Raw genomic sequence first — 12,868 nt, 5'->3', positions numbered from 1 at the left:
CAAGGAGTGCCATCACATGCAGGGGTGTCCCCCACGTAGAGGTGCCCCATGCGCATGGAGTGCATCCTGCAAGGAGAGCTGCCCAGCGCAAAAAAAGCGCAGCCCACCCAGGAGTGGCGCTACACACATGGAGAGCTAACGTAGCAAGAAGACGTAACAAAAAAGAGACACAGATTCTCATTCCACCTGACAAGAATGCAAGCAGACACAGAAGAACACACAGCAAATGGACGCAAGAGAGCAGACAAGCGGAGGGGCGGGGGGTAGAGAAAAAAATATATAGGGGAGCAGGCTCAAATGGTTGAGCACCTGTTTCCCACATGAAAGGTCCTAGGTTCCGTTCCCGGTGCCTCCTAAAAACAATAAAGCATACAACAACCAAACAAATGAAAAACCATCTCAGGGGAGTCTATGTGGCTCAGTGGTTGAGTGCCAGCTTCCCACTTAAAAGGTCCAAGGTTCATTCCCTGGCCCTAGTACAAACAAACAAATAAATAAATAATTCCCATATACTCTACTCCCTCTCGTAATTTTCCCCATTAACAACATATTTAGTGTGGTACATTTATCACAATTGATGAACAAATATTGAAGCATTGCTTCTAGCCATGGTCTGTAGTTTACATTATATGGTTTACACGGTGTACTGTACAATTTTTAAATTAAGATTTGTTTCTCAACGCCTCCCTTGTTGTTTGCACTCGCTGCCTGCTCTCTGTATTTGTTTATTGTGTGCACTCTGTGTCGCTCGCCTTCTATTTTTTAGGAGGCACCGGGGACCTCCATGTGGAGTCAAGAATGAATTCACATTTTACTGGTCTATTTTAATAATGTTGCAAAAACATTGTAATATATTATAAAGTAAATGAGGAGCCAATATTTGAACAGGATTTATTCTTTTTAAATATGACCCAAAGTGACTAATAATTTTTTTCACATATGTGCTCGATTAGGCATTTCTTTTCATTGAATAAGTTAATTTTATTATCAAAATTGTTAGTATTTGAAAAAATAACTTATGTTTGTTAATCATTCTTTGTATTTTTAGATTCTATATGCCAATGAAGGAGAAAGTAAGAAGGAACAAGAATTTCCAGTGGAGCCAGTAGGAGAAAAATCAAATTATATTTGCCACAAGGGACATGAATTTATTCCTACTCTTTATCATTTCCCAACTAATTGTGAGGCTTGTATGAAGCCACTGTGGCATATGTTTAAACCACCTCCTGCTTTAGAGTGCCGTCGCTGCCATATTAAATGTCATAAAGATCATATGGACAAAAAAGAGGAGATTATAGCACCTTGCAAAGGTAAATAGTAAACTGCTTCCTCAAGCAATATTATTTATGTTCTGATCACTTTTGCACATTAATTTTTTTCCATATATTTCTTTATAGTGTATTATGATATTTCAACGGCAAAGAATCTGTTGTTATTAGCAAATTCTACAGAAGAGCAGCAAAAGTGGGTTAGTCGATTGGTGAAAAAGATACCTAAAAAGCCTCCAGCCCCAGACCCTTTTGCACGGTCATCTCCTAGAACTTCAATGAAGATACAACAAAACCAGTCTGTTAGGCGGCCAAGTCGACAGCTTGCTCCAAACAAACCAAGGTATTAAATTACAACTTGGTAAAAATTAAATTTTGCTTTTTATATTCAAACTACAAATTTTCCTAATCATGGTATTCCATCGTTTGATACGTTAATGGACCATGGAATACCAAATATTTAAAACTATTTTAGTATGCATGCCTTACTCATTGATTTGGATGATTGTAATATAAACTAGTTTACTAAATCACACAGATATACTAAATTCAACCAAATATATAAAAAGGGTTTTGTTATTTTTATGTATGTAATTGTAATATTTTAGGATTCTGTAAATATGTTGACTAATTTAGTAGATAATAGATTAACATTGCATATAAACCTTTTAAGTGTCTGGTATATAAATTGCAAAGTTGCATTTAATATTGTAAAAAATTTTTTTGATAGCTTGCAAGGCAGAATTAAAATCTTGTCTTAATTCAGATCTGCAGGTTTAAAAAAGTAACTTGTTTCTGCTTTAAAGCAAATGCAAATAGTAATGCGTTAAATGAAAATATAATTGAGATGGCTGTTAGAAATATGCTATAAAGACAGGGATGATCATTATGCACATTACTAGGTAATTTTTAAACCTGATTTTAAAAAACACATTTTGATAGGGCCATTTCTATATGGCTACAGTAAAGCAATTGAATTATCTTGGGTCAGAATAACCATTTCTTTGCTTACTAGCTACTACAGCATTTGGTCCATAAGCATTGATAATTATTGAAATGAGCATGAGGATTTGATTAGCTAAAAATGAAAAAACATACCTAGATCAGTAGTTTCCTCTAATTTCAGCTGTCCTTTTTGTTCCCTAAGACAGGACTTTCAGTATATGAATTATGATGGGCATTGGCTGTATTATCAGAAATCTTATTCTAACACAAACATCTTATATGAAACTTTCTTGAAACTAGTATCTCAAGGAAATAATTTAGAATGTCAAAGGTAGAATGGTGTTTCAGCAGTGAAAATGTTGAATATTTGGTGTGAGGTATGATAAAACTAAATATTATAAAATTAGTAATAAACAATAACAGTTAAGCTGAAGGAACTCAAAGATCAGGAACACTGAAGGCCATCATCTCATGTGCCTTGAACAAAACCTTAAACTTTTGAAGTTCTGTTATTAATATTGTGGAACTATTAATGCAAAAATGCTGTTTTAATACCTTACATTATATAGTGCTTTTAAGATTCCAAAATGTTTCCCTGTATATTCTCTTCTCTCATTTAACTTCCCATATGTTCCCTCTTTTGGTCTTTAAAATAGTTCCATGAAGTGGAAAAGATACTGTTACTTTTCTTTTGGATGGAGTCTCTAGAGTGTACAGAATTTGCTTAGATCTAAGACAAAAACAACCCCAGCCTTCAATTTATTTATTTTTCTTTGTGTTATTTGTTTTATACTTAATGATTTTACTATATATTATAACACATATAATCAGTTTATGATTTTACAATATATTATAACACATAATCAGTTTATGAAGCAATTTTCAGATCAAGTGAGGCATACTTGCAATGTTACATAACAATCTGTTTTTATGGTCACTGACTTATAAACATTTTCCATCTCCTTTTCACCCCTCCCCTCCCCCCCCCCCCCAAAAAAAAATCAGCATTACAGTCATATGAAAGCACATTTGCTTTCGATTTTTTTTTTTTTTGGTTCTGGACCTTGCCATTTATAATGAGTCGATACATTTTGTCATAGCAACATTAAGTTAATAAGGATTTCTTTCTCACAACTATGCATGTAGATAAAGCTAATATCAAAACCAACTGTGAAATTTATAGACTACTCTTAAACTTTTCATCTAATATACTCTTTGAAATTTTAAAAGTAAAGATGAGCACATTTAATATAATAGCTTCAGATTTTATTATACCTTTGCACATTATTTCCATTGTTTTTAACATCTGAGTCTCTGTTGCTTCATTGAATCATTAAATTGTATTTGTGTCTGTCATGAGTCAAACCTACAGTTTGCATTCCATTTTGGTTGTTATATTGTCAGATAGCGTAGACAAATTGGAAGGTAGGTAGAGGAGAATGCGTTAGGTGGCAGTGGAACATTTCAAGGTGCCATATAGTTAGCAGATGAAAAAATGAAGGTTATTTAGTCTTCTGAAGAAATTTTATGGAAGGATCATAAGGAGCAGTAAATATTTTAAAAACTGTTACTTGGAAGATGTATTAGAACAAGAACCAATGAGAAAGGCACATTTTCACCTCAATAAGGGAAAACTGTCAGGCAATCAGAGATTTCCAAAATTGGGAGAATTGGCTGACTCTGAAGTGGTGTGTTACTGTCACTACAGGCATTTACATGATTAAGATTACTGCCTGGCAAAAGCGTTACAGAGCAGCTGCTCTCAGTCTTCCCGGCGTGCACAAGCACACTGAGTAGCTAGGACTGGGTGCTTGGTATCAGCGTTCTAATTCACAGCATCTCCTGTATACAGGCAGACAGGGCAATAAAAGGATCACCCAAGAAAATCTAGGAAAAGAATTTAAAGTTTAAAAATTAAAGTTCTATTATTATTAGAACTCGTTATCTAGTGCTTCATTTGTGTTTATTTAATGTTACTTTTAGGGAAACTGATGTAGCTCAGTAGTTGAGCGTCTGCATCCCAAGTACAAGGTCCTGGGTTCAGTCCCTGGTACTTCCTAAAAACAAACCAAAATGAAAAACAAGTGCCTAATATTAGTCTCAGCACTAGTTATTCTAGCTTTAATTGACCTCATTTGCATGCTGTCTTAAAAACAAATATTTGGCTTTGTTTGCCTTTGTTAGACATAAGCGCATATATATACACACACATATACAAATACATACACATATGCACTGAAAAATACACTCATAAATATTCACCTAATTTTTTTTTTTTTTACTTTTCCTCAGTTTCTTTGTTAGCAACTCTGTTATTGCATTTTTTCCTTTGGCATTCCAGGTTCTGATTCTCCCTTTAATTCTCTTTGTAACTCTTTCATTCTTCTATAAAGTATTAGTGTCTTAAAAGAATAGACAAGTATTAGCTATTATTATTATTAAATTAAGTAGCATTTTTAGTGCCTATTTATATGCCAGGCACTCTTCTGAGATGTTTACTCATAACCATCTTATCAAGTAAGAATATAATAATGTCTTCATTAGAACTAAGACACACAAAGGTTCAATGTGCCCATGCTTTACCCAGCTACTAAGCACAAATTTGGATTCAGATAGGCTAGGCGAGAGCTTGTACTCTTAACTGTAACACTCCATTGTTGCACATGCTATTAGTAGAAATTAATTGCAGTTTATAAAATGCCATGCATAGAAATGTTATTGCTAGCCTAGGTGAATGTTTTCTTGGTAATTTTGAATTAAAATTAAAATACTATGCTGGGAAATTAGAAAATTTGTGAATAAAATCCTAACTTTTGATGAAGACTGTTGGAGAGAGCCTACTGTAAGGTATAAGATATTAATCTGAACTAGGGCATTTCTTCTCTTCTTTAATTATTTTTCTTCTGAAGAATTTTTTTAATGCAGGATTTAAGACTTGCAGTATGAGGCAAAAAATGCACAAAGTGCTCATTTATCTGGTTTTAAGAAACAACATTGTCACAGTTAAAATTTAAGGATTAATGTTAGAAGCTATTATATCAGTATCTTCTATAACATTAGGAAGGCCTTTTTTTTCAAAAGCAGAACTTTTTTTTTTGGAGGTGCTGGGGATTGAACCCAGGGCCTCATGTGTCCAAAGCAGGTGCTCAACCACTGAGCTACATCTGCTACCCAAAAGCAGTACATTTAATGCTATACATTAGTTCCTTTTTATTTCTAAATATATTAGAGAGATTATTTGAGAAAAATAATAACTTTTCCAAATGTTAAAAAAAAAAATCCATAAATGAAGCCGAAGAAAACAGGTGAACATATGTCTGATTTTGGATTCGATAGTGACTTTCAAAGAAGAAAATTAATAAAAGAAACAAAGACAAAGATTGGTAGATTGTCTACCTGAAAATTAGAACCTTTTGAGTCTGCCTGAGGACATTAAGAATGGTCTAAAAAAATGTATGATCAGATAGATTAGGTGGATGCAAAGCTAAAATGATACTGCAAAATATTAAAAATTGATATCTGGATGAGGGTACATTGGAATTTTCTGTATGGTTTTGTAATATTTTTGCAACTGTCCTGTAAGGTTGAAATTATTTCAAAAAACTTTGAGTGAATAAAAAAGGAGAAAAAAGGGATCAGTTTTCCAGCCAAAAGAAAAAAAGACAATTCAAGACAGAATGTCATGTGCAGAGGTACTAAGTTATCAGAGTTATTAATAGGTTTGTAATGCTCTGTTGGGTTGGGTGGGGAGAGGGAAATTACCAAAATAATAGAAGATGAGGCTGGAGAGAGCTTTGAGCTAGACCAAAGAGGGCCATGTGTACTCTGCTAAGGAGTTTTTATTTTGTTCTAGAAATAAACATTTTTTTAGCAAGGGATTGGTATGTCCAGACTTAATGAGATCCTGAACTAAACACTGGCAGTGAAAATGGAGAGAAGAAACCAGGTTTTGGAAAGATTTCCTAAGTTGAAATGACCAGAATTAGGTGCCTGATTGGACAGGGATGAGAAAGAGGTTAATAGTCTAGTGAATCAAATTTTAAATTGGAGATTGTGACATAAGCACACATTTCAAAGGTTCTAGAAGGTATGAAGTGGCAGGTTTTTCATAAAAGTATGCTAAAATTGGTATTTGTATATTCAGGAAGGGCTTGTAAACCTGACCTACTCTATCTCCCAAGCAGCAGAGCTGAAATGCAGCTAGTGAGTGTGTATTACTAGGCTGTGACCAGTGTGAAGTTGAGTGAATGAGCATGTCTGTGTGTTTCCTCAGCTGCGGCTCTGCATCCATCACATTTTTGAAACAGAGCAATTAAAATTGGCTTTTAAATCAGGGTAATTATTATCAGCTAGATCTTGTCAGCATTTCTCTAAATAGCCATGCTGCCTCAGAATTAACTCCGGTTCTTTTGTTTAAAAATGCCGATATTGGGTTCCTGCTATAGTCCAGTTATATCAGACAATCTTGGGATGGTGCCTGGGAAATGTGCATGATTAGTGGCACTGGGTGAATGACATGCACTAAAGTGTAAGAACCACCGATGTTGTGAACGCAGGGAAGGCTTTGGGACTAGCCGAATCATTGACATAAGTGGAGTCATGAATGCCACAATTGCAGACATTGAAAAGTTACTCCTATTCTTAAAATAAAGATGATTGCAGTATTACAGTTCAGGTTTTGCATAGAAAAGAAAAGACCACAGAATCCTGATCTAAGGACGGTTTATTGAGCCAAAATGATGTGCTAATGCTGCTTAAATACCTTTGGTTTTTCATGGGGAGCATAAGTGCTGGTACCCCTTTAGGTAGGTTGGGTCCTGTCAGAATTGAGAAAGCTGCTTTCTTATTATATAATCTCCCCTTTTCATTCTTGAAAGATGTGAGCTGACATTCTAGACACTTGTGAAGGGAATGTCGACAGATGCTGAGCTTTCATAGTTCTCACATCAAACTGGCATCAGTTTGGCTAGATCCTTATGCGGGGAGTGAGGGGAGCAGTGTGTGTCTTATTACCCCCTAATAATACCTGTTTTTAGCATACTGGTATGCATACTGGCCAACAGAATCATATGCATTTACCTTTAAAGGGAAAGAAGGTTTTCCTGTGTTTCCTTCTTAATTTTATTCATATTGTTTTCAATGAAGGGTAAGTTAAACTGCTTACAGCCATTCAAAGTATGATTTCTAGATAATAGCATTAAACTGTAGTTTTTGAAAAGTGTTAGAGTGTATAAATTTGCAAACCTCCTATTGCAGATTGCTTGATTTGGCATTTAAAGACTGGGATTGGTCATTTGATGATGTTGATGGTGGTGATGATGATGGCGATGTGTTTGATTTCTGAAGAAATAAATTGGGTAAATCAAAAAATGGAAAATGAATTCTTTCAGTATTTTTAAGTAGTGCATGTGGTTTGCACTTGGGCTTTCATTACTTTTGACTAGTTTAGAAATTTTATTAAGTTTTTTATAGTACATGTGAAAAAAAAGTAGTGTTCAGAAAAGTTTCTAACTGAAATTCCCATGTTAAGTATGAAAGTGAAATGTGCTATGTTCAGATTCTTTACTGGCTATAAATTTTCAATATTCTTTGAATTACAATTTTTTTATCTTAAGAATGAAACATGCAGAAATAACAGGAGCTAATTCTGGTATTTTCTATTCATTCCAAAGCAGTCATATTCAGAAGAGAAATAAAGTTCTCAATATTTTCAAAATCCTACAATTGTATTAGTTTGTGAACATAGCATGTGATTCCTTTTTTTCTCCATCCCTCTCTTTCTTCCTGTCTTGCAAGATTTGAAACCATAAAAACTTAATATAAAAGTCTAATTAGTTCTGTGAAATAGCTATTTCTGATTTGGCTTTCTTTGTGATGCTGTGAAATGTTTGCTTTTTGAGAAATTAATGTTACCCTTGCTGAAGAATGCTAATGATATGCTGTGAAGGTTCTTGTGCTTTTAGAAAATGTACAATAGTTTGGTTAATGTTGACTAAGAAGATTTGAGTGAAAATTGAGCCTCGTAAGTTAAATCTTTTACATGGAATGGATTTATAGGAAGTAATGTCTGTCTTAATCTAAGTAAGCATGTTGCAAAACACATGCTAATCATGTAAAACTGGGGTGTTTGTAACCAGGTTTTGCAGAGTATTTTACCATGCTTGTAAGGAAATATGGCCCAGGGTCAGCCAGCTGGAACCTGCTCTCTCAACCACACAGTTGAAGCTGAACCCCAAATCAAACTTCCATTCAGATGAAAGCTATTTTGTGACATATCGCTTAATCCTAATAGCTAGTTAATTGTAATAAAACCCACATGTGATGTGTACCCACCATAGGACTTCCGAAGTCTATAGTTGCATGAACCTAAAAATAAGTAATAAAGTAAGTACACTTATGCATGATTTTGGTGTTTAAAGTATCATAGTTGAAAGACAATATAGTTTAATAATGTAAATAGAATTCCTGTTCTAAGAATTTAAAATCTCTTAAATTATTTCATGTATCCCCTAACTTTATTTTTCCTCTCTTTCCAGCTAACTGCCTTCTGTGAATGCATTGATTACTTAAGTGATCATATTCTTCCAGTAATTCAAGACTGAAGTATGATGGCCCAAAATTTATTAAAAAGCTATTGTTCCCTGAGAGACTAATATACACACACATACATGCACACACATGTTCCCCTTTTCCCAGCAATATAAATTACAAATCATGGAGAGATTTTATGGGTTCCTTTGAAACAGTGAGTTGAGCCAGCAATGATTGGTTAATAGAATAAGAACACCGTTTGCAGCTCTCCCAAACTTGTTCCACAAAGCTACCTTGGCAGGCACTCACACTACATTGCACAGGAAGACTGAGAAGAGCTGAAGTTTAAAGAAGTCTTTTTAGCTTCAACAGAGAGATTTCACCAGCACATTTACCAGAAGAGCCTGGGAGTGGGCTCTACCACAGTGATGATGATAAAGACTGCATCTCTAGGAAGTGACCGTTACACACACACACACACACACAGAACTGTGATATTGTAGGAGGGTTTTTTTAACTTTCCACCTTATTTTTTTATACACATTAATCAGTTATCATTACTTACTGCAGTTGCAACTATGCACTTGTATAAAGCCATAACTTGGAGTTTATATCATCCATTCATGTGTACCTGATGGAAGCTGCATGTCCATGTTTAAGCAGTTAATATAACAATGTTTGAGGTTGATTTTATCAGTTTCCTGATATTTCATGATAGGTAACTTTACCCATTTTGAATGCCTTAATTTAATTTTTTTTTGGTCTCAACCCTTTATCTGGATTTAAAAAAAAAGAACAAGTGGTATTCACCAGCTCTTAGGATACAGATTTGCTTTGTGGAAGAAAGCGCACTATTTTTCACATAATCGTTACATCATTGTCAGCCTATTTTAATTATATGACAATTTTTTTTAAAGTGTTGGTCATAGAAACAATAATGGATAGTATTAGAACTAATACATCTTTGTATATCTATTAATTATCCAGCCCTTTTACAGACCTCAGTATTAGTGTGTGACTTAATAAGTGCTATGAAATGTTTTCTTTCTTTGCTTTGAATTTGCTGGCTATCCTGGATAATGTTTTTATTTCTGGTAAAAAAAAATTTTTTTACTGTTTTTCCATTTTCACACTCAAGATTCAAAAATTGTCTCAAATAAGAAAATTTAAGATACACTGTAGATATATTTTAAATATTTAAATGTGATCCTCAAACACACAACCTTGAATGGCAATATTTCAGTATTGGGTTAAAGAAAACTAGTAACTGGGAAGAGAAGCAGCCTCAAAGGCACTTAATTTGAATTTTATTTTTTAAATGCTGTTAAAGTTACAATTTATGTAGGCCCATTCCTGTTCTCTTTCTCATACCAGAAAAGTATATGTTTTATATCACTACAGTATGCAGCAGTAGACAGCACTGAATTTTTAAAAACCATGTAGTCTTTTATCAGTCTCTTGAGGCACATACAAATACAAAGTTTGAAATGATACTGAAATACACCATCTAATATTTCAATGAAGTAGATGTTTCATTGATTCTCTCTGGGATCAATAAGTGGAGAGATGTTTTAAAGAGTTAGATCCTCAATTACAGATACTGCTATTGTAGAAATTGAAGGCCTTTGGCCTGATGGTGTACTGAGACTGAATTTTATTTTACATTCTTCAGTCTGCACTCTCATGCTGACTGTCCTAAAACTAGATAGGCATGCCATTTACCTTGCAGGTATGTTCTCCTGCGTTCTGGTTTTGAGGCACAGCTTTTTTTTTTTTTTAACATAAGATTAAAAAAATGAAAACTATATAAAATTTATATAGAATAAATATTTCCACTCATTAGACTTGTTAAAAGGAGACTGAATTAATATTTTATATATAAAGATTTTGTTACACTATGGGAGGTTCTATTCTGAATTGGAGAGTATATAGATATATATATATATTTTTAATAAATTTTATTAAGGTGAAATGATTTGAAGTTTACACATAAGTAATTGAGATATTTGAGTAAAAAGGCAAAAGTTTAAGTTTCAAATACTGTATATAGTAGAGAATATGGAGAATCATGTGATGCAATTGTACAAGGATAATTAATGTGAAGTTTGGAGGGAAGGAAAGATTTCCTGAGGGGTGAAAAAAAAATCTCTCCCATGGAGATTCTTCACATTATATGGCTTAACATAAGGATTTTTAAGGTTGTTTGTCCAATAATGGAAATGCTCTTATTTAAAAATTCTGACATTGGGTAAGACATTATTTTTACCCCATTACCGCTTTCATGTGCATACATGAGTGCATATAACTATCCAAATGTTTTCTTCCCATCACTCATTAAATATGATATTAACCTGATTTAACAACCTGATTTTGTGCCATTTTCTCTTTTTCTTGAGGCTATAAAGCTTCCAAGATAAACATTAATAAGAGCAAAAATTGCTTATTTCCTCACACCTGATTTCTCCAAGAGCCATACATACCTCCTATTGGGAACTAGGAAAGAGTAAATACTGGGATTTTCTTACTTGGGTTTTTTACTTTTGTTTATGGGGATAGCAAGACAAAAGTAGAAAGAAAACTAGTGCTGGTGTTACCTTTAAAAATTAATGTGTAGTGAAATTTTAAAAGTAATAAAAAACATGCTGTTTAGAAGCAAGATTAAAAAAATCTAAAACTTTATTCTAGTTAACTAAAGGATAAGTGTACCAATATCTAAAATAAAGTTTCGTGTCTTCTGAACTGGCCTGCACTAGAAGGACATGGATCTGCTCTGGGTCTATTACAGATCGGTCTGTGTGGACCTAATAAGTGCGCTAGGTCGCCAAACACACTTAACGTTATACTGCTGCTGCTAGTCTGTTCCTACTGGGTTCTGGTGGTAGAAGAAAGAAACGCAGAAATTATATCACCTTATTGAAAGATACTTAAAATCCAGTTGAGAGTAGGTCACCTCTGAGTTCTCAGTCTGTCTGGACACTGCTGCTGACTCGCCTCTCCTTCCCTGGAACAGGGCTTTGGTGTCCCTCTGTTTTGAAGATCCAGAGTTGATTTGTAAAGCACTTTGAAGATCAGCACTGTATAACAGTGCTGCATATTACACTTGGGGGCCTCTCCTTAATATCCCCTTCTCTATAATAATGAATTTTGTTTGGAATTGTAGTAAGTTATAAATTGCATGGTTTAGCTACTCAGCTGTCCCCTTTGAACAAAAATCGTGCCTCCTTGATTTTTTAAAAAATTTTGTTCATCTTTGTAGTAATGTAATTGTATTTTATGCCTGCTTTTTATAAAAAATAAAAGGAAACAAGACAAAGTGCATTCATACTTTTCCTGCGAAATAGCTCAGGAATGCTGTATGTAACTTCCTAAAGTATACCATAAAAAATTTGCCTTTTCTAAAAGATGAGTCTAGCAAATAGGTCTTATAACTAAGATAACGGTCTTGCAATTCTTCTGCCCTGTCCATGGAAAATGTAAAACAGAAGTAAAAAGGAGCCTTTCTCTGGTTTGATTTGGGTATTTTAAGGGACATACAGACCTAAATATCATCTGCATCTGTAAGGATGGGGAAGGAAGATGCCAATATTTCAGGAATGGTGTGCTGATAGGTGGTTTTCTAGAAAGAACTTTTCTCAATCAGGTTTCTTTCCCAGGCCACTTCCTAGTTATCTGAGCTTGGGTGGTTAATTTAATATTAACCCATTTTATTATCTGTAAAATGGGTGTTTACCTGATAGGATTGTTGTGAGATTACATATGATGATGTATGTTCAATACCTGGAATAACTGAAATTATTTGTTCCTTTCCCTCCCCAAGGGGGAAAATGGAGAATTCTTCACTTAAGACAGTATGTTCTCAAAGGAGTTGCTTTAAACTCCTAAAAATAAAGTACTAACAAATGTTTATGTCTAAATAAAGTATTTATTGGAATAAAAACAAAGTCACGTTATTTGTATTTATACTTAATGGTCAGGTTATAAACTGCCTATGGGAAAAGATTTACCTGGCTTTTCTTTTTTTTTTTTAAGTTACTGGGGCTGGGGATTGAACTGGGGACCTTGAATGTGGTATGCCGGTGCTCAGTCACTTGAGCTACACCAGCTTTCTACTCGGTTTTTAAAAA

At 34.2% G+C, this 12,868-nt stretch overlaps 1 protein-coding gene across 4 annotated transcripts in view; it reads left to right on the top strand.

The window, feature by feature from the left end:
• ROCK2 (Rho associated coiled-coil containing protein kinase 2) overlaps positions 1 to 12,685 on the top strand; it is a 167,053-nt gene extending 154,368 nt beyond the window's left edge. For 2 of the 4 annotated variants that reach the window (XM_058287787.2, XM_058287789.2), the window contains 4 exons: positions 1,049 to 1,310; positions 1,398 to 1,611; positions 7,470 to 7,570; positions 8,750 to 12,685. In XM_058287787.2, coding sequence (XP_058143770.1) covers positions 1,049 to 1,310; positions 1,398 to 1,611; positions 7,470 to 7,557 — 564 coding nt within the window. In that variant the 3' untranslated portion in view covers positions 7,558 to 7,570; positions 8,750 to 12,685. The remainder of the gene's footprint in view (positions 1 to 1,048; positions 1,311 to 1,397; positions 1,612 to 7,469; positions 7,571 to 8,749) is intronic. The other 2 variants (XM_058287788.2, XM_058287790.2) reach the window with 1 other exon arrangement.
• Positions 12,686 to 12,868: the final 183 nt, after the last annotated feature.

Source organism: Dasypus novemcinctus, chromosome 25 (genome assembly GCF_030445035.2).
Source record: "Dasypus novemcinctus isolate mDasNov1 chromosome 25, mDasNov1.1.hap2, whole genome shotgun sequence".
NCBI classification, from domain to species: Eukaryota; Metazoa; Chordata; class Mammalia; order Cingulata; family Dasypodidae; genus Dasypus; species Dasypus novemcinctus.
The sequence above is the reverse complement of the archived record's forward strand: the minus strand, read 5'-3'. Positions and strand labels throughout refer to the sequence as shown.